Source organism: Toxoplasma gondii, chromosome VIII, assembly GCF_000006565.2.
Source record: "Toxoplasma gondii ME49 chromosome VIII, whole genome shotgun sequence".
Classification (NCBI taxonomy): domain Eukaryota; phylum Apicomplexa; class Conoidasida; order Eucoccidiorida; family Sarcocystidae; genus Toxoplasma; species Toxoplasma gondii.
In genome coordinates this window covers 2007454-2032140 of record NC_031476.1, presented here as the reverse complement: position 1 = coordinate 2032140, position 24687 = coordinate 2007454, and the positions used below count along the sequence as shown (strand labels likewise).

Here is a 24687-nt window from a genome sequence, read left to right as displayed (position 1 = left end):
GACACTCTTAGACGATAAGCCGTGCGCAGCAGCCAGCGCCACTGAGTGGATCGAAATACTGTTGATCGAAGAACGCGGAACAAGCGTGAAGCTTGGCGGGGACGTACTGTTGCGGCATGGATAAAGTCAATTTTGTCAATAATAGATAAGTTTTGCACCGCATATTACATGCAGACTGCTCTTTCCTGTGTAGGCGTGCAGCTGTGGTTTGCAGCTATTTATTTCAGGGCAGGGGCACAGAGAAGGCTGAATGTCAAGCTGGCCAGACTATTCTTGCGAAACTGTTGATCCACGGAAAAGTACTCACTCCTTACTTATGAGGCATGGCTTGCCCAAAGCGTTGGTGTACCCCATCACTTTCGGATGATGATTGAGTGACACTTCACTCTCATCCACGCTACTGCAGAAAGCAATTCAGTTTAAAACATGCTCGCGCAGCACGTGCTTCGTCTCCCAACTGACTTCGCTTCTTAGTGCATCTGGTAATTTTTTGATCGGTTCTACAGGAGCTGGTACTACTTGTCCGGTTACCATGTGGCAATCTACAGGCAAGTGAGCGTGAAGCTAGGCCGTTCCTGAGGAGACGCCAGCTTGGGGAAACGTCGCTGAGTCCCAACTGTACGAAACGGATCGTAAAAGGATCCTGCGACCGGTTCGCTCGCGTGGGAGAATTGTACAAACTCAGATTTCGTTGGAACGTCCGCCGCTCGAACTTTGTGCAGCAGCACTTAGTTTAAGGTAAGGATCCCCTTACTGTGCTACAGGCCGAAACACCGGTTTTCTCACGAAAACCAATAGTACCTCTTTCGACAAATAGTTTCTCAATCTCTTCCTGCATCGCCAAAGAACTTGGGTATTCTCGAGAACTGGCTGGCAGCACTACGGGTTTAGGGCAATCTCCACTCAGGGGAGCCCGACGAAATTCAACGAACGATGCACATACACATCGAATCTTGCACGAGCGCCACGACTTCGGCGCGGTGTATGCACACCAGAAATCGAGAGCACAGAGTGCCCTCGCACTTCATTTTTGTCCTGTATGAGATGTAGCTACAAGCTGGGATCAACGCAGACGGGAAACACGGCGGTCCTACATTTCTGAAACTCAGCGCTTCTCTGCTCTGCACCTTATCCCTCGTGGGATGATCCGTGCCTCTCAGTTTCGCTTCCTCTCCGTTCCGCTTCTGTCTACTTTTTGTGGTGCAGCTTCTTGAGAGAGTGGAGCAGCCTGTGGCCGACCTTTTCAGAGCTTTTGGGGGACTTTTCCCCTTCCCCGGCGCGCGCTGTCGGAGACCTTTCGGCTCCAGCTTGATCACAATTTCCCCCATAGGGAGTTGACTTTTCCTGACCGCCGCTGAACGATAAAACCCAGAACAGCGACTCGCGAACATCCGCCTACAACCAGTAGGACGTGCCCCCGTTATCCTATTGCTCCCTACGCCAACCGGACGGTTCGGTGGATTGAACTGCTCACCCTGATGCACTGTTGCTAACAAAGGGGACGCGTTCAGCAGTCACACGAGTTCGTAGGTAAGGGGTAAACAGCAAAAAGTTTTAGTTTCCCTACGGCCATCTGAAGTGTTAGGTGCCTACGGGCGCCTTCAAAGCACCAGTTCCTCTATGTATCATGGGCCAAATAACCCACGTCGGCTTTCGTACGGCTCCGCATTGTCGGGAAAGATTTTGAATTTCCCGCAGCTTTCGGTGCAGGTGCACTCGAGAAACCAGCATTCGTTTGAAGCAACGTTGAAAAATGCTCCATGAGACACGCGCGGCTAGACAAAGGACAACAGGGGACCAACCACTTCACACGGACTACGTTTTCGACATGACAGTGGACAACCGGTAAAAAAAAAAAGATGCCTTCCTTGAACAAACAAAAAAAAAGTCAGCGCACCTATCGCTCGCCTCTGCGCACCAAGTGTTTTTCAGTACTGCAGCGGACATGTGATCTTCACCTCGAACACAGACGATTTGGGCACTCCCACAAAAGCCAAGTCATGCGACACCCCTCTCGACTACAGGGTTTTGAGTGAGAGCGAACGCGGTTGCTGTCCAAACACGAACTGTTTCCATCATCTTGCCACGGTTGTGCAGAGGCTTTTGCCGACCAAAATCTGTTGCCTTCGGATATGTGAGCGAACGCAGCGACGGATGCCTCTCATGCTTGCACGCGTTCACCTGTTTGAGACGCTACTTCCCTGGACAAAATGGCTCTGCCACTTTGTGATGCTTAAGCACGCACCTGCAACCCGCACAGCGTTGACCGACAGCGCCGCGACTTCCCTTTTTCGGGACGAGCGCGTGGTGCGAACCGGAACCGTCTTTTCGCTTCCGTTGCAAACGCGTGTATAAATCATGGGCCCCGCGCAGTAAAGTGGCATTCCGCTCCTGTTTTGCCAACGCTTACGCCTGAAGAGCAGCAACCGCCTTGTTGAGCGCCATGACGTCGTCGACGGACTTCTGGAACTGCTTCTTCTCCTCCTCGTTCAGCTCGAGCTCGATGACGCGCTCGATGCCGGCGCCTCCAATGACGGCCGGGAGACCAATGAACATGTCCTTCAAGCCGTACTCTCCGTTGCAGTACACACTGCACGGGATGACGCGCTTTTCGTCGTTCAAGAAGGATGTTGCCATGGCGACAGCGGATGCGGCGGGGGCGTAGTAAGCGGAACCCTGGCCGAGGAAGCGGACGATCTCGCCGCCAGACACTTTGGTGTGCTCAGCGATCTCCTCGAGCTGCTTCTCCGTGACTACGCCGTCCTTGATGAACTTCTGGATCGGGTAGCCGTTCACGGTAATGTACCGGACAAGCGGGACCATGCAGTCGCCGTGTGTGCCGATGACGGTGGCCTGGACGTCGCGGGGAGAGACAGACAGCGCGTCGGCGACGTATCGGCGGAAGCGACCAGAGTCGAGCATGCAGGCCATACCGCAGATCATGTTGGTCGGGACGCCAGAGGCCTCGCACATGACCTTGACCATGCAGTCCAGCGGGTTGGTGACCACGATGATGAAGGTCTTGGGGCAGTACTTCTTGATGTTCTGACCGATCTCGCGAATGATCTTCGAGTTGAACGGGAGCAGATCGTTTCGGCTCCACTCGGAGTCGGGCTTGCCCGGCACCTTGGTCAGACCGGCGGTAACGATAACGCAGTCCGCACCGGTGAGCGCGGCCTCGTAAGAGTACTCAGCACGGACGGAAACGTTGGTGTCGACCACGGAGGTCACATGGCTCAGGTCAAGAGCCTTACCCTCGGGCATACCTGCAAACACAGCAAATCAAGAGGCATAAATGATAAACGTCCAAGCTACACACTCAGGGTACACATTAAAAAGAACGATATTTCACGACACACCGTGTCAAAAAGGGAACTCCCCGAGCTGAGACGTCATCATAAACAGCGGGTCGCTCGCGGAAGCAAGCCGGAAACACAAAAAATACGGTCCCGTAACACACCGGAAATGGGTACGGTACGACCTGCATCATTCAGAGGAAACATGCACGCGGGTCACAACTCTCCGCGTCTAGCATAACCGTGTAACAGCGACGTAAGAAAACGAAAACACCGAAGGCGTGCCAGACCCTGGTGGGTACGGGTTCCCTCTGCCTCCGCGTCGCACGAATCGACCGCAAAACAGCAGAATTCTAGCTAAATCGCTGGTCGCTCCGATTTCAGTTTGCACCGTAAAACAGCTACATGCAAGCCGAGGAGCACGATCTTGACCGGATGTCCACCGCACACACAAGGGCAATCGGAACGCAAAAGGAGAATCGTGGCAATTGCGGCAAGGAGGTCGTACCTTTGACAACATCGTAGAGAACGACGTCAGCGAGCTCACGGAGAGCGCACAGGTAGCCCATAGTGCCACCAATCATGCCAGAGCCAATCATGGCCACCTTCTTTCTCCTCTGCACAAGTGCGGGTGCCATTTTTGCTGACTAAAAATGAGCGGGAGGCTGCCAGATGTTGTCTGCGAAGCTGTCTTGCGTACACGTGCAAAAGTGCACCGGTTAGTCTGCTACAAGGCGGATTGGAATAAATCGCGTTTGGAAATCGAAAATCAAAAAAATCTGGTCGAGTGTGGGAACGCGAATTCGCAGCCGCAGCACCTAGTCGCGTGAGTTGTGGTGGACGCACCTTCGCAGGTGGGACGGAAGCGGCGTGGACACTACCCAGTGTGTTCGTCCCGCTGCTGCCATTTTCCCGAACAAAAACCGAATAACGATGACGTGACGCAACGCGATATCGCTCTGACGGGAGTCGCGGAACAGCGACGGTGCGCAGAGACGGTGCGATGTTAGAGGGGCACAGTTCAAGATTCCAGTTCCTTAAACAGCGGGGAGTGCTGCGTCATCTGCTGCGAGATACCGGACGAACACCCGAGGCCAACTTTAGAAAATTCGAGCGCCCGCTTCCAGTGGTCGTCCAACTCTCGTTCCCGTCCCAGTCTTGAAGTGGAGAAGAGGGACACACTTCAGACGCCGCCGAGTAACTGGGATCGCACGAAAACGGTTTCCACGTTCAGTTTTAAACGACGCGACACATTCGCACAGCAGGCCCTCGGGTAGAGATTTAGAGATCCACGGCATACTATACATTGCGTATGTATTCTGTTAATCTGTACCTACGGCATTTCAACAAACGGGGTGACTCTGTATGCTGACACATCTCGAGTCGGATCGGAGGCCCCTCGCTACATTCTGAAAGAGTTGCTTCCGAGGGCGGACCGTCCGATTCACTGTTACACTGTGCTTTGCGTCGTTTGTTGACTTCATTTTGAAGATTCAAAGAACTCTGGTGAATGGGTGGAACGTAGGGACCAGGGATCCATGGCGCGATCAGAGAGCAGAACGCTACTCAACGAGTTTGCTGGGTAGGGAAGAGGTGGTTAGGACAGAGCGCGAATGAGTTGTTCACAGGGCACTGCAGATCAGAAATCACGCCTGCAGAGTGGCGTGTGTCACAATCGTGACGTAGACTCGAAAAGAAAAGGATCCATTTTTGGGGAAGTTTTGACTGTCCGATTCCCGAGTACTCAGCTAGAGCAAGACACACTTTTCGGCAGTAGTATCCAGCGCTCTCGGTTGTTTCCAGTGATTGCTACGCTGGACAGGCGACAGCTTCCTGCCTCTTTCCTTTTATTTCCTCCCGGTAAACGTAGATTGCGTTTTGAGAAGTGTGCACGAGGTGCTAGGGAGACTGCCTGAATCGAGGAAGAACGCGTATTGATGACTACTTCTCACATTGTCCGCTCCCCTCTTGTGCGCTGCACGGTGTTTCTGTACGCGGACTCCTTCATCAACTCCATCGTATTCGGACATCAGCAGTTCTAAGAGTAGATGACAATGATGGTGGAAAGTCCAGACTTTTCGCTCTTCGAGCGTACACACCTGCACGGTGTTCTGTCATCAATCCAAAGTTGCAGCAGCTTCTGTAACATACTGCAGACGCTATCCTAAGCGCGGTAGAGGTCGGATGGGAGGAAAGACGTACAGGCAAAGTGGTAGCCACCCACGTCCATTCTTCAACATGGTTAGAGACGTCAGTCCTCGTTGGAGTGATATCTTCGGTGGTTGTCGTGACTATCGAAGTAACGTTCTGCCGGAGCTTCCACGATACAGTGGATCGCCCAGAGCACAAAATGTGATTGAGAAACTTTGTCGTTCAACGTGCATAGTGCATGTGTACGGCTACTACGGTGAATATCGATTCGGTTCTTCTCTGCTTAGCGAAGCATGTTCGATCCTTGCCTTAGACGGTTCGCCTGCGAATTACGGGGGCTCTGTCGTCAGTAACAAGTCTTTCCGCGTTTACTGACAGGACAAATCCGATGGACCTCCTGTTCAACCGTTTAACAGCCTAGCAGAATACGACCGACGAATGCGCTGCCCGTGACGTTTCTGCGTTGTTCAGTGTGAGTGGGACGGTGTTTGCACAGGGGGTAACGAAGTGGACTGCAAATTCCCAGACGCAATCTAGAGGCGGGCAGAATTTCGCAACCTACGCTTTTCAGATAGATGGAGTGCATCTTCGAAGTACAATCTGCGGACTAAGACGTAATCCGTCCAGATTTCCGCCTTTCCTGTTTAGCTTGTGTCGATTTCCCGAGTGTGCCGGAGCGGGCATTGCTGGATCGTCCCCTCTGACACAGCTGTATCAGCTGTACGGCAATTCACGATCATGTGCTCCAGATTTAGTCTTCCGCGTCCCTTCGAGTTTCTGCTCCCTTCTCTGCTTCAGGTTCCTCTGTGTGGCACACCCTCCCCTCAGGCCTACACGGCTGCTGCGTCAAACTACCTGGATTTACCGTCTCCCCCCCAAAAACGTACCTTCCCCCACAGTCTCCCAACTACAGAGACACTCGAAAGTGGAAAAGTTGCCCGGAAGACGTCGAAAACGTAACCTTTCTCCGTCGAAGCCCGGCAGAAAGGCTGTTTCCGCCCCTTTGTTAGGAGCGACGCACAAGTCCGTGTGGCGACCCTCCTACAGCGGGTAGAAGGGTGGTGGGATAATTGTACCGCATGAATTCCTGCACAAACCGGCTTGGTCTGTCTGATATTCAGGGAAATGTCGCGGAAGAGGTTTTTTTCCCGGTGTCTCGATTTTTCGGGCGCCTTTCAGGGGTCTGAGTTTGTGCGGAAGGAGAGCGAAACGACGCGAGGACTGCGACTTCGGCTAACATAGGGATAGGGGCAACGCGACGACAATCGTTTTCCAATTAAAACGGGGGGTAACGTCCAGCGTGCGGCCTTGTTCAAGAGGGGGAGATGCGGTTGCATCGCGAAAAAGCCTTATGCTGTACCGTCTTCTTGTCTTCCCCTCTCGGCGGCGTGTTCGGGGGTTCCTGGCCGTCCCGGAAAGCCCTGAACTTCCCGGAGCGCCGGGGCAAAAAGGTCGTGTAAAATCACCACGTGCGACAGAGCGTTTTCCCGGTTGATCCGTGTTTTCTGCGGCACCGCGTTCTTTCCACAATCGCACTTTCGTGCTGCCCTTCCCAGAACTCTTTTCCCCGCGCCTGGTTCTCGCGCTTCTACGAAACCTGGCGAACATCTTTTTCCCGTTTTCGTTCGACCCTCCGCGAGAGCGTAGGGACCGCGCTGGCTTGTCTTCGCCTTTTCTCCTGTTTCCCCGTTCTCTTGTCTCCCCGTTCCTCATTCCGGTCTCCCTTCGTCGGCCCTTTTCTTGCGTTCTCTGCAGGCGACAAACTCCTCCCCCTGTCCGTCGCGCGTTCCAGTTCCCAGACTTTTTCGGGGGTTTCTCTCGGGAATCGCCTTTTCGCAGCCAGTCGCTCTCTCCAGAACTCCCACCGTGCGCCCGCCCCATCTACACAGCCCAGGGCGCTCCCGTCCGTCCTAGTTTCTCTGCATTTTTCTGCCTCCGCTCCGTTCGTTCTGCGGACGGTCCCGCCCCTCGCGTTCCCCGTGAATTTGTAGAGGGAAACGCCCGCCTTTGCAGCCCGGGATCATCTGCCCTTGAGAGGAGGAACGCGTGGTTTGCGTCGGCTGCCGACTCGTGTGCGGAACCGTGACTATCTGAGCACGGAGACTTCTCCGAGCGCCGACGATCTGAGAGAGAAACTCGCCGTTCCACGTTTTTGTCAGAACGCGATCTGTTTTTCGGTGGCGCGCGTTGTCTCTGTTTCGCGGCCTCTCCCGAACTGACTCCGCGGGGAAGGTCAAACTCTTTTCTTGTTTCCGGTAAACAGTCCCCAGTCGCCTAGGACCTGGCCTTTCCGCTTCCACCGCGTCTCTGCGCGTTCCTTCCTGGAGAAAAAGACTTGCGACTTCAGAGCCTCTGAGTTCTCTCCGGTTTTTTGCTGTCCTTTTGGCGGCTCAACGCCCTGCAGGCTTCATGCCGTTTCGCCTGTCTCGCGGAACCCAAGCGTTGAGCGCCACTCGCATCAGCTTCCACCGAACCTTTTGTTCCCCCGTCTCTTCCCCGTCAGCAAACTCGTCGTTTCTCTGAAGTCAGTTCTCCCGCCTGGGTGTTCTTCAGTTCGTCCGCCGCCGTTCTCTTTTCGGAACGGTCTCTGTCTCCCGCCTGACATCTTCCGTCGCAGTCTCCTCTCCGCGCTCTCCTCCCGCTCCGCGCCTCAGACGGTGTCTGTGTACACCCTGCATCTGCGTGATCACCGCCGAGCGAGAGTTCCTCGGACGTCTCCGCGCTTTCAAAGGCTGCGCGAAGATGGGAGCGTATCTGGCGAAACCTAAGACCCAGAAGGTCTCGGAAGAAGGTGGAGAAGAGGGTCGCACGATCACCTGCTTCGGTGCCGCCTCGATGCAGGGATGGCGACAGACGATGGAAGACGCTCACATCGCGACGCCGTCTCTTCGGACTGCTTCGCCTGCGGCCGCCAAGACTCTCGAGGAACTTGCACAGTCCGGGTCTCGAGAAAGCAAAGAGGCGCTGCCGGCTTTCGCGCAAGACATGTCGCTTTACGCCGTTTTCGACGGCCATGCGAGCAACGCCGTCAGCTGCTGGGTTTCAGATCACTACACCAAGGTACGAACATACACAGAGGAGGCCGACTCCGAAACGACGCGTCCAGAGGGAGAACGAAGTCCGTTTTCGGGGATGCGCAGTGGAAGAGGCTGGCGGCCGATGGACGCTCTGCTGGTGCAAAGCGAGACAAAGCAGAGGTCTCCCGAGAGACCCGGGGTGGGGGCGCGACGACTCTCGGGAGCCTCGGTTCTGTGCTTCTCCTCGCTTTCTCCTCTCTTTCCTTTTTGTCACCCTTCGTCTTCATTCTTCGTTGCCTGTCGCGTCCCGCTGTGTTGCTTCGCGTTCTCGTGCGTCTCAACTTCTCCGCCGTCTGCGCACCCCCTCTCGACGTACGTCTCGAGTGGCGAGCCTCGGAGGTTGGCCGGTGATCGGCGCTCAAGGTCTCGTCTCGAGGAAAAGTCCGTTCGATCTCTTCTTTTTCCTCTGTATCGGAAGACGAGCGTCTTCTGCTCTCCTGTGCAAAGAGGTTCTGTGATGTTTTCGTCTGAAGCTGTGCGGCAGAGGAGCTTGCTTTTCTTTCCAGGTGTTTCTGGATCGTCTGGAGCAAATCGAAGCAGACGCGAAGAAAGGCGTCTCTCCGGCAGGTCTCGCCGAGTCGCTGTCTCGACAACTGCCGGATGAAAGCATCTTCAGCCTGAGAAACGCCGTCCTCTGCGAGGCACTCCAGCAAAGTTTCCTCGACGTCGACGAACAGATGAAGAGAGAGGATAATCGACAGGAACTAAAGAAGTACTTTGAACAGGTACCCCCGACGTCTCTTTTCTCATCTCCGTTTTCCATGTTTTCTCCTCGCTTCTCCTTTTTCTCCTGCTTTGCCGCTGCACTTTTCTGTCTGTCTCCTTCGTCCCTAGGTCCCTCGCGTTGCTGTCGCCGTCCTTCTCGGGTCTTGTTCCCGTACGATGTCGCCTCATGCACTCTGGACTCGCTTTCTTGTGGGGTCCGTTTGAAGGAGACAGGCGCAACGAAGAGGCGAGAGAGCGTTGTTGCGGAGCTCTTCTCGCCTCGGTTGCGTCGGTCTTTCTTCTCTCTTTTCTCCCGTCGTCTTCGCGAAAGTTTTCGGCTGCGAACTGCGAGACAAAGAGTCGGCGCTCAACCAGAAATCGGAAGATCTGTGAGCGGAGAGCTCAAACGGCAACTGCGGCTTTGTCTCTGGAAAGGTGGAAACGTTTTGTCTTTCCGGTTTTTTCTCAGGGCCAACTGGAGCAGCGCGACAACGAAACGTACATCCAGAGGTACTTGAACGACGGAGGCGACGTGCGTCTAGTCGAGATGGACGGGCAAAAGTACCTCCAGGTGCGAGCGCGGGGGGTTGCATGCATGCACAGCTTTTTCCGGGGATCACTCCAGAGCAGACGCGTTCTCAGCGGTGACTCATTCGTGAAGAATGCCGGGTGTCGTGAGTGTTCGCGAACTGAGAACCATCCTCTCTGCGAGAGACGTCTGCGTCTTCTCGCGACAGGTTCACCCTGTTTTTCTGCCGCTGCAGGGAGGAAGTTCGGTCCTTTCGTGACTGTCTGTTGGGGGCTTCTGCGCGAGAGCCGGAACTGCATGCGTGAGAAAGTCTCCGCAAACGAAGCTGCGAATCACCCGTTCTGTGACGACGCGTGACCGGTCTCCTCTCCACTCTTCTTCTCGAGGTGTGAATGCGCGCGTCTCGCCGTCGTTGGGCTGGAGTCCGCTCCCCGAATTCGCTGTTGAGAGGCGCATGCACTGGGACTTCTCTCTGTTTCTTTTTTCAGTTTGTGCCGCGAACCAGTGAAGACGAAGAGGACGGGGAAGGCGCCTCTCGCGAGAAAGCAGAGGGAGACGGACAGGACGAGACAGAGAAGGAAGCAGCGGCGAAGGAAGAGGCGTCTGGGGCTGTCAACGGAGAGGAGAAGAGAACTGCTGAGGCAGAGACAGTTAAGCTGACGCGTCTGAACAGCACGAAGATCGAAGAGGAAGACTCGGAGAAGAAGCCTGAGAGCGAGGAAGAGAAGGACACAGAGAAAGAGAAAGAAGAGGAAACCGAGAAAGAGGAAGAAGACAAAGCTGGAGAACGGCCGCTGTTTGCCCATCCGAGCACCCCAGAAGGCTCCGGTGCCACCGCCGTCGTCGTCCTCGTCGTCGGCGGAGAAGACCCTGTCATTATCACTGCAAATGCCGGAGACTCCAGAGGTGTCATCTGCCGAGGTGGAAAGGTAATCTTTTTCTCCGCAGAAAACAAGTACACACATCCCATTTGTACATGTGAAAACATGTCTTCTACTTCAGAGGGGACGATATCTGTCAGTCTATGTAAATGTCTACTTTCTCATCACACTGCAGAAGGGAGAGTAAAGTCGAGAGGTTCTGTTTGCCGAGATTTCGCAGCCGTGCTTGCCCCCGGCCTTTTGTCTCTAATTTCTTGCAAGAGACTTGCGAGGAAGAGGGTCTTTGCAGAAGCGCTTGAGATTGGTTCCAGTTGAAGATCTGTATGCATTTCCATTCAAAAGGCTTCTTCTCAGAGCTTCGTCTCTGCTCAGAAAGTTACACTTGAAACTTCACTTTCTGCGCAGGCGTTCCCACTGTCCCATGACCACAAGCCGACGAATCCCGACGAGAAGAAGAGAATCGTTGCAGCAGGCGGCTACGTGACGAACGGCCGCGTCGATGGAAACCTGAACTTGTCTCGAGCTGTGGGAGACCTTTTTTACAAACAGACGAAAGAGTTGCCTGCCAAGGCGCAACGCATCACTGCCTTCCCCGACGTTCGGTGAGGGAACGCTGGAGCTGGCGAGTCGCAGCTCGCGAGAGTAGCAGTTTACACTTGCGTCCAGACTCCCACAGAGACTACTGATGTTGTCATGCTCGTCTAGCGAGGCTCACAGCGCTGGACAGAACTGCGCAGGTTCCCGCAGAAGTTGCTGAAATAAATCTGGTGTCGTCACTCGTTTCGAGCTCGAGCATGTGCATGTCCGCCAGCGAGTTTCCAAAAGAGCTGTGCAGCATGTGGAGAGATTCGTAGACTTCACAGAAGATGCAGGTCTGCGCTTTTGATTCCTTTCTCAGCTGCGAAAGCTGAGTGCCTGTGCGCAAGTCCCCACTGCTTTCTTCGACGCGAGTTTCGTAGGAAACACAGGATGCGAGAGTGCAGGAGCCTTCGACTTCGAGGGATCTGGGAACCTGCGATCTTGAGCTCAACTCGACGAGACATGCTCACGCCAATCCGCCTGCTGCTGAATCACAGCATCGCGGAAAGCGTGTCTTCGTACACCAGATCTCCCGCCCCATTCTCGAGAATCCCAAGACGTCTATTTATATATATATATACATATATATATATATATATGGCGTCGATTCATATATATATATATATATATATATATACATAGGTGTATGTATTGTTGAGTATCCATGTGCGTGTGTACACATGCTCATCCATGCATGCATACTTGTGTGTTTTCTGTTTATGCATGTACTTAAATAGATGAATATATTTATATATATTTATATATTTACATATATATATATGTCACTGTATTTAGGCGAATGCGTGGTCATAATTTTTGCTTTAAATGGGTGATGTTGCTGCATGTTTTGGTGTGTGTGTGTGTGCAGCATCACGAGAATTACTCCTGAGGACGAGTTCGTCATCATCGCGTGCGACGGCATCTGGGATGGGAAGAGTAACCAGGTGAGGCGTTCGTCAAAAGTTTGGTCTCAGCGTTCGACCTCTTTTTCTTTTTTTGCGTCGAAGTCTTTTTTTTTCTTTTGCGTCAAAGTATCATTTTCGTCACAGGGGTGGCGTCGTGTCAGGTCTGGGAAGTCTTTTTTGCCCGCTTGAACGTTTTTTTAACTTTTCAGGATTTAGAAGAGACGTTTTTCCAGCGAAACCGTGGGTTTTGAAGGATTCAAGAGAGGCTGTGTCCGGACGTTTCTCGGTTTCTCGTTGCCTCATGACTCAGGAGAGAATCTCCCTCTCTTAGTGGTCCGCATGTTTGACCGAGTCCCTGTGTTCGCTCAACTATTCTTTCAGGAAGCAGTGGACTTTGTCCGCGAGAAGTTGCAAGCCGCAGGAAACGTGACTTCCGCGACTCTGAAGCAAGTCTGCGAAGATCTCTGCGACGAGTGCCTCGCAGAAGACCCCCTCCAGTCAGAAGGTAAACTCACCTCTTCTTAAAGACTCTGTCCTCTCTCCGAATATGTATTTCATACACTCATAATAAACATTTATATATACATGTACACATACATACATGCACACCCATATATATATATATATATATATATATGAGTATGCACGTGTATTTGCATGCGGAGGAGGAGACGGTGTTTTTCAGCGGGTCTCTGCGTTTCGTGTCTGGGTGCTTGCATGCATGTTTGTCCCGCAGGTCACGGGTGCGACAACATGACTTGCCTGATCGTCGAGCTCTCGTCCTGTCTGAAGAGCGCGGCGACGGCGACGGCCGATGCACGCATCACTTTGTACGGAGGATGCGAAGACAAGTATCTGGGGCGCGACGAGAACCAGTTCGAGTCGGACAACGACGAGTGAGGGGGGAAACGCCGCAAAGGGGAGAGGAAGCGACGCGGCGAGACACCAGCTCGCTCGGGTGTAGGTGCGCCGGAACCTTTCGCGAGGAACAAGTTTCCGGTTTGTGGCCGGTCCCCGGAACGCGATGCAGGTGCGCTGAACTTGCACCGCAGACGACCTGCAGGTTCTCGACCGCACAGGCAGCAGGTCGGTCGTCGGCTGCTGTGGGGGAGAGACGCGCGAGACTCCTCCCTCTCTTTTTGTCAAGCGCTGGACTGTCTGGTCGCGTTGTCTCAGGCTGTCCCGTCACGCCGGTCAAGGTGACGATCTGTTTCTTGGTTGCCTGGGGTGCTTCGGCGAAGACGGCCGAGAAGCGGTCGCGAGTGCGGGTCCTGGCGAACTGTCCACTGAACTGCGGTCCGCCGTTCGTCTCCGGGAGGCGGTCTGCCTCAGTCTGCAAGTCTCCAGATGGAGCGCGCGCGCGCTGGATCGTCGTCTCCCTCCGAGCTCGCCGCGCACGGGGAGTGTACATACACAACGCACAGCCGCCAGGTTCTCGGCCGGGCGGGAGCTGCACCGTTTTTTCGCGACTGCCGAGAGACTCTGTGCACGCTGCTTCATTTTTTTGTTTCTTTTTCTTGTCTCTTGTTTGCACGGACCTTGTTCAGTCGTGCATGCGTTGCGTTCTCTCTCTCTCTCTCGTTTCGCGACTCCGCGTCTTCGCATGCGCGCTCTTGTGCGCACTCTTCTCTCTGGCGACGTTTCTGGAGGCGCCGCTCTCCTGGAGAGCGGTGCCTTGTCTTGTTCACGCCTCTCTTCGACGCGCTTGTTTTTTACTTTTTTGCTTGCAAAGGGTGCAGCGGAGAGCGGGGCGCGCGGGAGAGAAGGTGGAGTCACCAGGGGTGTGTTTCCTGTCGTCTTCACGCACGTGTGATCTTTCGAGTGGCGACGGGATGCGCCTCGCCGCTCGCGCCTCTTGCGTGCATCTTCCACAACTGACCTCCACATGCCCGGGAAATGCTCGCAAAGAAAAGAGAGAAAACGACCAGAAACGAGGCAAACGGAGGCAAACGGAGACGCGCGAGCGACTGCGGACGCGTCCAGCCTGTCGTCCTGCGGGGCGAGGCGACGAGCAGATGTGCAGACTCGCCAACATTTTCGACTTTGTCAGAGCAAAGGTTGGAGAACTCAGGAATCCCACACTGTTTATCTTCAGTCAAAACGCCGCACAGGAGTCGACGAAGCCCCTGGCAAACATCCCACAGTTCGAAAGCAAATCGCAAAAACATGCTTCAGTTCACCACAACTGACGACACACAGGGTTCAGTGTTTAGAACAAAACACTCTACATATTTAGGTATATATACACATATTCATGCACATGCATGATGCAGGGTATAAAATAACGTTTTCTATACATATATACATATATGTACGATTATACATATATATATATATATATATATATATGTACGATATGGGGTTTTACGGTCTAGGCCGCACTCTGGCGGTTCGGTTTGAGTGCATGCATGTGGACGCCGCAGAAGTTTTGGTGCGGACGGCGCGACAGATAATTTCCCTGAAGCACTGAACCTCTTTCCTCCTCCGGAGCCCGGCAGGTGATGAACTGGACGCTGGAGCGCTCAAGGTTTTTGCTGCGCTGGTGCGGAAAGTCTTTTGTTCTTGAGTGACTTTTCACCGAGGAGGTTGTGAGTGTTAAGGCGCTGCAGCTTTGTACGTGGCGGAACATCCCCGACGATGAATTTCGCTTTTCTTTTGTAGTCCGGTTGTCGCTGCGGCCGTCGCACATCCCAGCTGATTCACACGGGATGTCTGCTTCACGCTTGTCCTCGCTGTCAGGACGTCAGTCCTTGGAGCCAAAGACAGGGTGAACGGCGGGTGAGATGAGGCAAAGCCGTGCATGTGAGGCTGCAGGGGGGTGTTGGAGAAAACTGCAACCGCGGACATCGAGATTTCGCTTTTTAACTGCAGAAAACGCAATTTCCGCCTCACTATTACACTGGATGCCTGCTGATGCGGGGCGGATTTCAGGCAAAGTCGTTTTTTCCGCACATGCACGCGGCATCGATGCCAAAGTGCCGTGGCTAGCTAGAGCGAACTGTGTGCGCATGGATAAATACGTATACAGGTGTGTAAATGTTGGCAGGGGTCCTACTGCCATTTCGCTTTCTTTCGACTCTGCTGCGGATTCTGGAGTTTCAAAACGAATTCTTTCTCGTCGCCTTTCCCTGAAAACCGAGAAAAGTCTGTTTGCAAAGGGAGATTCAAGAGTGCACGGATCTTGTCTGGCGAGGTCCAGCTCGCGGACGAGCCTTCCTCGCTTTCTGTCTCATCCCGGGGTGTCTCTTCCATCTTTTCCTCGTTTTTTTCTGAAAGTGCTTGCCTGCGAGAGCCACTCAGCAGTAAGAGCGGCCTAATTGCTGCCCTTTGCTTGCCGGCGAGACAGAAAAGCCGATGTCTCGCATGGTCCTCGCCCAGGAACGAGGCTATAGATACAAGACACTCAAAAGACCCAGGTGTGTGCAGGCTTGGACTCAAAAGACTTGGGTGCATGTACACTCGAAGGCTCTGTGCGGACCTCTGTAGGTCGTAGTTGAAGAGTCGAGAAGCTGGGGGCGCGGATTCGAGAAAACTGTCATTCAAATGGCGAAAACATGGCGGGTGACCTCGTCTCCTTTCTTTCTGCCGCTGGTGACGAGATCTTGATTCTTATTCATCTTTTTCTTCACAGCTCTCAAACGTCACAAGCCCCCTCTGCGCCCTCTCTTCCCTCTGTTTCTTCTCTCTCAACACCCGCTGTGCCTCCCTCTTCGCACTCTCATCTTTCGCATCACTCGTTTCTTCCCTCCTCTTCTCTGGATCGCCAGAGTTTCTCCCCTGCATCTCCCTTCACAACTCTCTGTCCACTGGCGCCTCTGAGTCTCGCGTCGCGACCTCTTCTGCGTCTTCTCTCCGACGCTTCAGCTGCCTCGTGGACTCTGACGCTTCCCCTTCCGCACTTCTTCCTCCCTTCTTCGGTCGCGGCTTTCTGTCCTTCCGCCGCTGCAGGCGCCCTCGCGCCCGCCTCTCAGCTGTCTCTCGTCTCGCCGCCGTTATCCTCGAAGAGGCACTGGGAAGAAGGTGATACTGAAGCTGCTGCCGCGCGGCCCCAGGGAGAGGAAGGGCAAGGAAGGAGAGGCGCGGTGTCCTCTCCTGCGCGGCCCAAAGGGTGGAGACAGCAGCCGGGGAACCTCCCCTCGACGGGAGACACAAAAGAGTGCGAAGACTTTGTCGATCGCCACAGAGAAGACCCAGGTGGAGAAGAAGCGAACGATGGCGACAGATGCAGGAGATCTCCGGGAGTTCGCCCCCCGGATAGATCCACCCAGACTGACTACTCGCCTGCCAACCAAGTCGAGGTGTATGTATACCTCAGGGAGGCCGCGGCTAGCGCGGCGTCTGCGGCGAGAGCGCAGAGTCCTGTCGCTCGCCTGGCGGTCGCAGATGTGGACAGGACGTCTGCAACTCGTCAGCGAGGAGAGACAGAGTCCGAAAGACTGTCCAGTCGACCTCCGTCCTCCGTTCTCGTCGCCTTTGAACACCCTGCAGGCACCCCGGGGACAGGTGTACGTACACCCTATACACCCTACTCGCTCTGCTGCTACGTCCGCAACTTGGAATTCCACTGGCGCCGTTTTTCGCGGCGAGCAGGCGCGTTTCCTATGCACGCGAATGCTTGTCGTTCACGTCCTTTGTCGGAGTATTTTTCTTCAAGAAAAAAAGAGGACTCCAGACGACTCCCGAAGAACGGACACCCGCGGGAAAGGACCCGCTCAACAGAGATACCGGAACGGGTCCAAAGCCGCGCCCCCCCGCCAGACGCTTCTCTCCTCCTCTCCTCATCGGGTACGCGAGGGAGAAACGCAAAAAACATTCGCGTTTGGAACACAAAATGATGTTCGACGTTGAGAATGGCTCCCTTCACGTTTCAACTTCCACTCACAGCTCGCACATATATACGCATGTATATGTGCATATGTAGGCTTACATGTATGTACAATCATGAACACTTGAACTCAGCTTCATACATACCTTTCTAGTTGAAGAAATACGCTTACACATATAATATCTATATATATTTATATTTATACATATATATATGCATATATATATATATATATACGTATATGCATGTATGTATATATATATATATGTCTATATCTGTCTATGGATACCCACAGAGGACGCTCTGGATATGGATGCATGCGTGTGTGTCAAATTATGGATTGGTGTGCTCGCGGGTTTGCGCTTTTCGTGTGAATCTGCTGCTTTGTTTGGTTTACTAAAAGTGCAAGAGGGCCGTTGCACATGCATGCGGAAGACCTGAGCAGCTTACGTTCTTCTTGCTGTGTCTCTCCTTCGTTCGTTGCCATTCGAAACATGTTCTCTCTCTTCCAGACTGACAGCGCTTGTCTCTGCCCGCGCCTTCTTCTTCAGGCACCTGGCTCGTCCTCGTCCTCACAAACTCTGTTGCTCATCCCCTCTTGAGTCTCTGGCGTCTTCCTTCTTCCTCTTCCTCTCTCTCAACTTCTTCTCCCTCTCTGTCTCCTTCTTCTTCCTCGCTCTCTTCTGCCGCAGGTTGTGGCAGTTCGGAGTCCCTGGTGTCTCTGCAGACGCCTCGTCTCGACCGCGTTTCGGCCTTGTGGCGCCGCGAGGAGACTGAAGCGTTCAGAGCGGAGTGCGAGGACCCCGTACTCGTCGCGTACTCTTCGTTGCCTTTGCATGCATCCTCTTGCGGTGGGAAGCCGGCAGACGAGGATGTCCCGCGGAGAGAACAAAGAGACAGGGCCGCCCTTTGCGCGACAATTGAGAGCGAGCATTGCCCTCCTCTTCTCTGTCTGGGGGAGACGCGTCTCGTTCTGCACAGAGGAACCAAGGTAAGAAGTTTGAGGACTGTGAGTCGAGAAGGCGACTCTCTCTCGCTTTCGCTTCGGTTTGCGGTGACGAGGACCTCGTTTTCTGGGACTGCATTCTTCCCTTCACCTCGCGCTTCCTCTCTGCCTTTCTTGTCTCGATCTTGTCTCTGTTCGTTCTTCTCTCGTCTCGCTCTTGAATCTTTTCTCTTCCTCTTCCCTCCTGGTTCGTGCGGCTTCGACGTCTGCGCGTTCTGCGTTTTCGGAGTCGCTCCTCGTCTCTGCTGCGTTTCAGAGCCGTTCGACTGTGAAGGCGTTCTCTTCTTCCCGGGGACTTCCGCTGTCCGCAGGTCTCGCTCTTCCGTCTCCCCTCTCTGTCTATCGTCTCGGAGTTGTTTCCACCCTTCGTCGCCAGCGCCTCTGCGGCAGACTTCCTCTCGCTCTCTCTGTCTGCTGCGCCCACTGCTTCTCGCTCGTCATCTCCGCCGCCGCGTCGCTTAGAGTCTGTCGTCTTCCTTCTCGGGTGGTGTGCGCCTCAGAGAGGCCGCGACAGTCTCTGCTGGTTCCGCCTAGACCTCTACAGCGCCCGCGACGGCCGGCAGGTTCTCCTCGCTGTGCCGCCAAGAGGCGGCGTGAAGACAGCGTCTCCTTTCTCGCCGTTCGCGGCTTCGGACGCTCAGCCTCTGCCTTCCAACGCGTTCTCATCCGAGCGAAACGGAGAGGACGAAGAGGCGCAGAGGGAAATCTGCGAGTCGCTAAAACTCGCTGGCCAACTCCCGAGCTCGTGGCACCTCTGGAGCAACGACCAGTTCATCGTCGCCATGCAGAGACACTGCTACCAGACACCGCGTCCAAATGCTCCAGCAGAGGAAGAAGAAGAGAGAGAAGAAGAGAGCGAAGAGGAGGAAGCTTTCGCCGAAGAACCTCGGGAAGTTGCTGCGCGGGGAGGAGAGGAGAGCGTGTGGAGGAGGGCGACGGAGCAAGAGCAGAGAGAAATGAAAATCAGGAAGAAGAGGCTGTACACTGTCGTGTTTTGGCGCATTCACGGGCTGTACAGACACCGGAGAGGCGGGAAGACAGAGCAGCCTCCGACGCCAGACGCACCAGACCGTCTGCTTCGCCTCCGCGACGGAAGAAAGTCAAACGTAGACAAGGGAGGGCGCCACCGCGAACTGAAGGAGCTGACGCGAGCAGAACAAGAAGAAGACAGAGGACGAGAAGAAGAGGGCGACAACAGAGAACAAGCAGGAGAGAGAAAAGAAGCAGCAGGAGAGGAAACAGCAGAGAGAGAAGAAGAGGATCGCCTGCTGATGGTTCTTGGTCGTAAACAATACCGCATCGCAGGCCGGTGGGGGTGTGCGGTGGGCGCCCTTGTGGTACGCAAGCTGTGTCTGGAAAGGTTTCCGTGGTGTGACCTCACTCTGGTTAAGTCGTCTTCTGTCCTTCTTCTTGAGACGCGCTGTACAACCTGTTTGTGGGGTTGTCGTCTCTCTTTTTCTTCGCTTCAGTGGTCGATCCGATTTGCCGTCATCCTGGTAGGTGAGCCATGTGCATTTCTCTCCCTGCGCTGCAGGAATCTCCTCGTCGTCCCCCTCGGCCCTTACTTTAGAGGGACCGTGTCTCCTGTCTGTGACGATCTCTTTCATGTGTGAACTTTTTTCAGTTCGAGTCCTCTCTCGTTCTTGTTTTTAGGAGGACCTCTTGCTCTGGTCGCCCAGCGAAAGTCTCGAACTCCACATCACGCGGCTGGCGCGTGAGAAGAGACAGCAGAGCTCCTCGTCACTTCCGCGCGACTCGCGAAGGGCAGAAAATGCGACAGACTGGCACACGAACCTTGAGGCCCTGCCAGGACTCGCCGCGTAAGTCCCCAGAAGAAGAAAAGAGAAGAAGTGGAAGGGGAGAGGAGGAAGAGAAAATGAGAACAAGAAGGAGAAGAGCGGGAGAAAACGAACAGAAGCAGAGAAGACGGAGAAGAGGACAAAAAAGGCACAGGAATCGGAGAACCAGAGGGAGAAGAGCAGCAAGAGATTCTTGATGATTTAGGTCCTGCGGTCGACAGAGAGTTCGATCGAAGAGCGAAAAGCTCAAAATGGCAGGGAGGAAACATCAATATAGAGAAGGATCTGCACGTAAACATACACGCGTATCTATCTATATCTATCTGTCTATCTATATCTATCTATCTATATCTATCTACATCTATCTATCTATCTATCTCTTTGTCTATCTATCTATCTATATCCATCTGTCTATATCTCTCTATATCTATCTCTCTATATATCTACCTCTCTATCTATATCTATCTGTCTATCTAAATCTATCTCTCTATAGCTACCTCTCTATCTATTGCTATCTATCTATCTGTCGAGCTATCTATTTCTATCCATCTCTTTCTATCTCTATCTTTCTATCTCTTTCTATCTCTCTATAGCTCTCTATATGTATAATTGTTTGTATGCATGCATGCATGCACACGTGAGTAGAGGGGGTTAAAGGGGACTTGCATCTCCGTTTGTGGGGGGGGGGGAAGTGTTGAGGGAGCAACTGGCGAGAGAGCTTGGGAGGTCAGTGGAAAGGGAGTCGCTTGCTTGCTTCTCAGTTCCGCAACTTTGTGTCTGGACTGCGCTGTTGAGCAGAGAGTTTGGAGGCTTTTCCGCGCTCGCGGTCTCTCCAGTTGCGCCTCTGCATCCGCTGCCGCCTTTGGCGTTGCCGGACTTCGGGGCGTCGCCAGTGGCCAAGGAGAGAGAGCGGAGAAGCAGTCTTTCCAGTGAGTCCAGGCGCGCGACGACAGACGACTGGGCGTCTTCGCACTCGCCTTCCTCTGACTCAGACGCGACAGACTTCTCTGTCCTCTCTGCCTCGCTGTTTTCCTCTCCCTCCTCGTCTCCCTCCTCGTCTTTGGCCTCGACTCCGAAGGCAGATGTCTCCTCCTCTGGCTCCCTCACCCTTCCTGCGCAGTCTCCTCATCCCGTTCACAGAAGTTCTTCCACGCGTTCTTCCTCTTCTCCCTCTGCTGTCTCTTCTTCTGTCGCGTGTGCGTCTCCCGCTTCGACCTCCTGGTCCCCCTCCTCTTCTGTCTCCGTCGTTTCGCCTCGCACGCTCTTGGTGGCTGTTGGCTGCTCGGCTGGCGCCCTCCTCGTCGGGATGCTCCATCGAACTCCTCGCCCCCACAAGAACTCACCTGCTCGCCAGCCTGTCGGACACAGGCAAGCTCCCTTTCTCTACTCCTCTCCGTCTTCCTCTTCTCCTTCTACGTCTTCGTCTTGTGTGTATGCTGAGGGAGGTCAGAGGAATGTCTCGCGCGCGCCTTGGCATGCGCCGGCACAGGGCGCCTGCAGCCGATTCCGAGGCAGTGGAGAAGTCGGAGAGGAGGAGAGCGAGTTTTCCTTCGAGGTGCTGTGGTGCATCAATGGAGAAGTGAGCAACGGCGAAAGTGAAGTTTGGCTGCGTCGGACGTAGCCTCTGCAAACAGGAAAAAAGCAGTTTGCTGCAAGTGCACTTAAGCTTTCGTTCGACGCTCCTCCTGCTCTTGCCTCTCTCTTCTCCCCTCTTCTCTTTCACTTTCTTTCTCACTCTTGGAAGTTTTGCTCTTGTGTTTTTTTCAGTGCATGGACGGCTGGCGGGTCGACAGCCTTGCTCTTTTTCTCGATGCGGGCATCCTCGTCGCCACACAGTGCGTCTCCGCTAAAAAAGGACATGCATGTGCTGTTGGTTTATACTTAACGTGCATATGCATGCTTTGGTGTCACTGCAGCTCCGCACATATATATATCTATATACATCTGTATACAGATATATATATACATATATATGTATTTGTGTATATATATATACATATATATTTGTGTATATATATGTATGTATTTGTGTATATATATGCATATGTATGTATGCCCTAATTCAGTGTATGTGTGGAGACTGTCTGTCGTATCTCTCTGAGGAAGACGAGTGAAGGCACACATGCATTGAGATCAGCTGTGCATGCACTTGGTGGCTGTGCAGCGCTTTCACAGGGTTTGCCAGCGTGACAAGAGAGCTTTCTGACAAATGCTTCTCTTTTCTTTCAGCAGTGAACTAGGGATGACTTTGTTCCTGGGTCCCGTTTCGCAGGCGTACTCCTGTTTTCTCTCCGTCGCTTTCTTTCAGGAAGTCAGTTGTCTCTGGTCGTTCGCTGTGTGCTTCTGCCTTCGTGTCCTTCCTCTCAACATGTTCCGTTTCGGGGGCCTTCGTTCTTTTTCCGATGGTCTCTCTCGTGTGTTTTTTCGCGTCGCGTTCCGGCTCAGTCTCAGGCGCTTGTTCTTCCTCCTGCCAGCCGCGCGAAAAAAGGGACGCTTTCTTCACTCCTTCTGTCTCTCGCCTGCGACCGGGATGTTGTCCATCTTCTTGTTCTTCTCAAGATGTCCTCCCTGTGTCGGAGACACACTCGAGGGTTTCCCAGTCTCTGCAGCTACTGGAACTCTTGAGTGCAGTGGTGACGAGGTTTCTTGATTCTCAGAGAGCATAGTCACGACGTTGAAACGAAACAGCGGACGCTCGATTGCCTTAGGTCCAGACACACGGTTGAGATGGGTGAGTCGCACTCGGTGTCACTGAAAAAATCTTCGAGTATCTCTGTGGTGTGCAGCGACTTCTCGCGCGCCTTCGACCTGCGGTCTGGGGTGTGTCTGTCCCAGTTCCCCGCGCCGGCCTTCCGCTTCTCAGACGCTGCTCTGCGGTGCGCAGAGGCGAGAGACTCTCCCGCAGAACAATCGACGGAAGACAGAGAGCCTGCAGGAGGCAACAGGAGAAATACCTGCCGCGACAGAAGAGAAGGAGACAGAGGCCGAGAGAGAGAAGATGGCGGCGGCGAGAGAGGAAACAGCGGGCGAGGGAGAGCCGGAGAGACAGTCCCAGTTGCGGCGACTGTGGGGGGAGGAGGGCGGCGTATCGTGTATCTGTCAATCAACCGAGAAGCGTCAGAACGCCATGCAGGCCATGTCGACTATGTGCTCGAGGTGAGTGAAGGGAAGGAACGAATTCCTTGTCGCCGCTGTGCTCGTTTCGCTCTTCAGGAGCAGAGGGAAAGGGAAACAGATACGCCAGCACGCATGCGCGGCGCTTTCAGAAGAGACAGGACTCACGAAAACGCACAGGCTTTCTTTGAACGCTAGAGTTAACGTCGACAGACCAACCAAGGAGGAGACTCTTCCCCTGACGCACGACTGTCAGAATGCTTCTCAGATCGGTTTCGAACTTCGTACAAGTGCACATGTAGATGTGTTCGAGTACCGATGTAGGCACACTCTTGCACATGCATATGTACATACATACGTATTTGCATGTATATACATATATATATACATATATATATACATATATATACATATATATGTATATACATATATACATATATATACATATATATACATATGTATACATACATCTATGTATGTGTGTGTGTCGACGCGTCCCTGAGCATACATATCAGTCTGATGCGTTTTCCCCGGGGGCTTCTGCTTTGCGTTTAGAGCGTGGATTTCGCCCCTCCGTCTTCCGCGCCTCTCCCTTGCGAACTTCTGTCTCCCTCCTCGTCCGCCGCTGATTCGTCTCTTTCCCCCTGGAAGGAAGATCACGAAACACCGGAAACAGCCGTCGGAGACGCTCGGGACCGGCCTGGTGTACATACAGCGGAGGACTGCACGCGCTGGTGGCGCTCCTGCCGCGGGTGTCGCGCCGCCCCTGGGAACCTTCGGGAAGCAGAAACGGGAGAGTTATTCTGGTGCGTTCCGCATTTGTTTTTACGTGCATGCTTGCTCAAAAAGACGTACTTACTCATATGCGTCCGCATTCACTACAAGAGATATGTATATGTATACATATACATATATATATATATATATATGTATAGTATATATGTATCTATCTATCTATATATATATATATATATATATATATGTTTGAGTAGGGGCGACTTTGCGAAGTGCTTCCCTTTGCTTGATGGACAGGTCGAGCCAGGGTGGCCGAGAGGTGCAGAAGAAAGACGAGAGCTCACCGGTGCACGGTGCAAGTCGAGGTGCCGGTGTAAGCGCTGAGGAAGAGGAAGAGGCAGTTTCGCTCTTTCTTAATTTTTTTGTGTCTCTGCAGCTCTCCGCTCTGCTTCGAGGCATCGCAGTGCACTTGCGCAGGTGATTCGAAGGCAGACACTACGAGGAGCTGTGCAGCCGAGACCTCGCCGCTCGTGTGATCGAAACAGCTCGCAAGCTACATGGCGTCGCTTTTAATTCGGCGCAAGTTGTTCAGCGATGCCGGCTCTGTGCAGAGGCGGTTGCAAGCGTTTGTCGAGCAAACCGAGACCCTCTAGGACCTCAGATATTGCGTGTGACTCCCGACTACTTTCTCTGTCTCTCGCAAGAGGACACGAGGAGAAACGAATTCCGTCAGTTTCTTCGGAAAAAAGCTTAGACTCGCTCGAGAAACGCCACCTGTTTGTGTGAGAATGTGCTGTGCAGGCGTGGAGATACACTTTTTGTATTTCTTTTATGTAAAAAGCGAGTGTCTTCTTGGTGTCTCACCAGCGAAGGAACGCGAAACAGTTTACAAGGCCCAGTGTCTCTCTTCATGTCTACAGCTGTAAATGCAACTAATAACCCGTACGTACATTTCTAGGTAAACTCGGAGAGACAGGGAAAGACATCGGCGATGTGTGATTTTCCCGTCTTCACTGTAGGCATAGAGAGAGACATGGAGAAGACGAGATTCCATTCTCGCCGCAAATGCCGTCTTCTCCCCACAG

The 24687-nt window shown here is 53.5% G+C and overlaps 3 protein-coding genes across 3 annotated transcripts; 2 read left to right on the top strand and 1 right to left on the bottom strand.

The window, feature by feature from the left end:
* Positions 1-1363: 1363 nt before the first annotated feature.
* On the bottom strand, positions 1364-4087 carry LDH1 (lactate dehydrogenase LDH1). Its single transcript, XM_002368064.1, has 2 exons — positions 3805-4087; positions 1364-3266 (listed from the first exon to the last, which is right to left on the bottom strand). Exons 1-2 carry the CDS (start codon positions 3932-3934, stop codon positions 2407-2409), a joined length of 990 nt encoding a protein of 329 aa, XP_002368105.1. The 5' UTR covers positions 3935-4087; the 3' UTR covers positions 1364-2406.
* Positions 4088-6904: 2817 nt separating this feature from the next.
* Positions 6905-13023, top strand: TGME49_232340 (protein phosphatase 2C domain-containing protein; the record flags this gene model as incomplete). The annotated part of the gene is made up of 8 exons (XM_002368063.1): positions 6905-8507; positions 9031-9249; positions 9699-9800; positions 10247-10687; positions 11045-11241; positions 12087-12162; positions 12505-12628; positions 12860-13023. Exons 1-8 carry the CDS (start codon positions 8190-8192, stop codon positions 13021-13023), a joined length of 1641 nt encoding a protein of 546 aa, XP_002368104.1. The 5' UTR covers positions 6905-8189.
* A 2654-nt stretch (positions 13024-15677) lies between these two features.
* Positions 15678-24138, top strand: TGME49_232320 (hypothetical protein; the record flags this gene model as incomplete). Its single annotated transcript, XM_018780325.1, has 9 exons — positions 15678-16908; positions 17500-17939; positions 18266-19291; positions 19608-19774; positions 20552-21332; positions 21521-21588; positions 22540-22909; positions 23423-23673; positions 24039-24138. The coding sequence occupies 9 exons, from the start codon at positions 15678-15680 to the stop codon at positions 24136-24138; spliced, it is 4434 nt and encodes a 1477-aa protein (XP_018636817.1).
* Between the last annotated feature and the right edge of the window lie 549 nt (positions 24139-24687).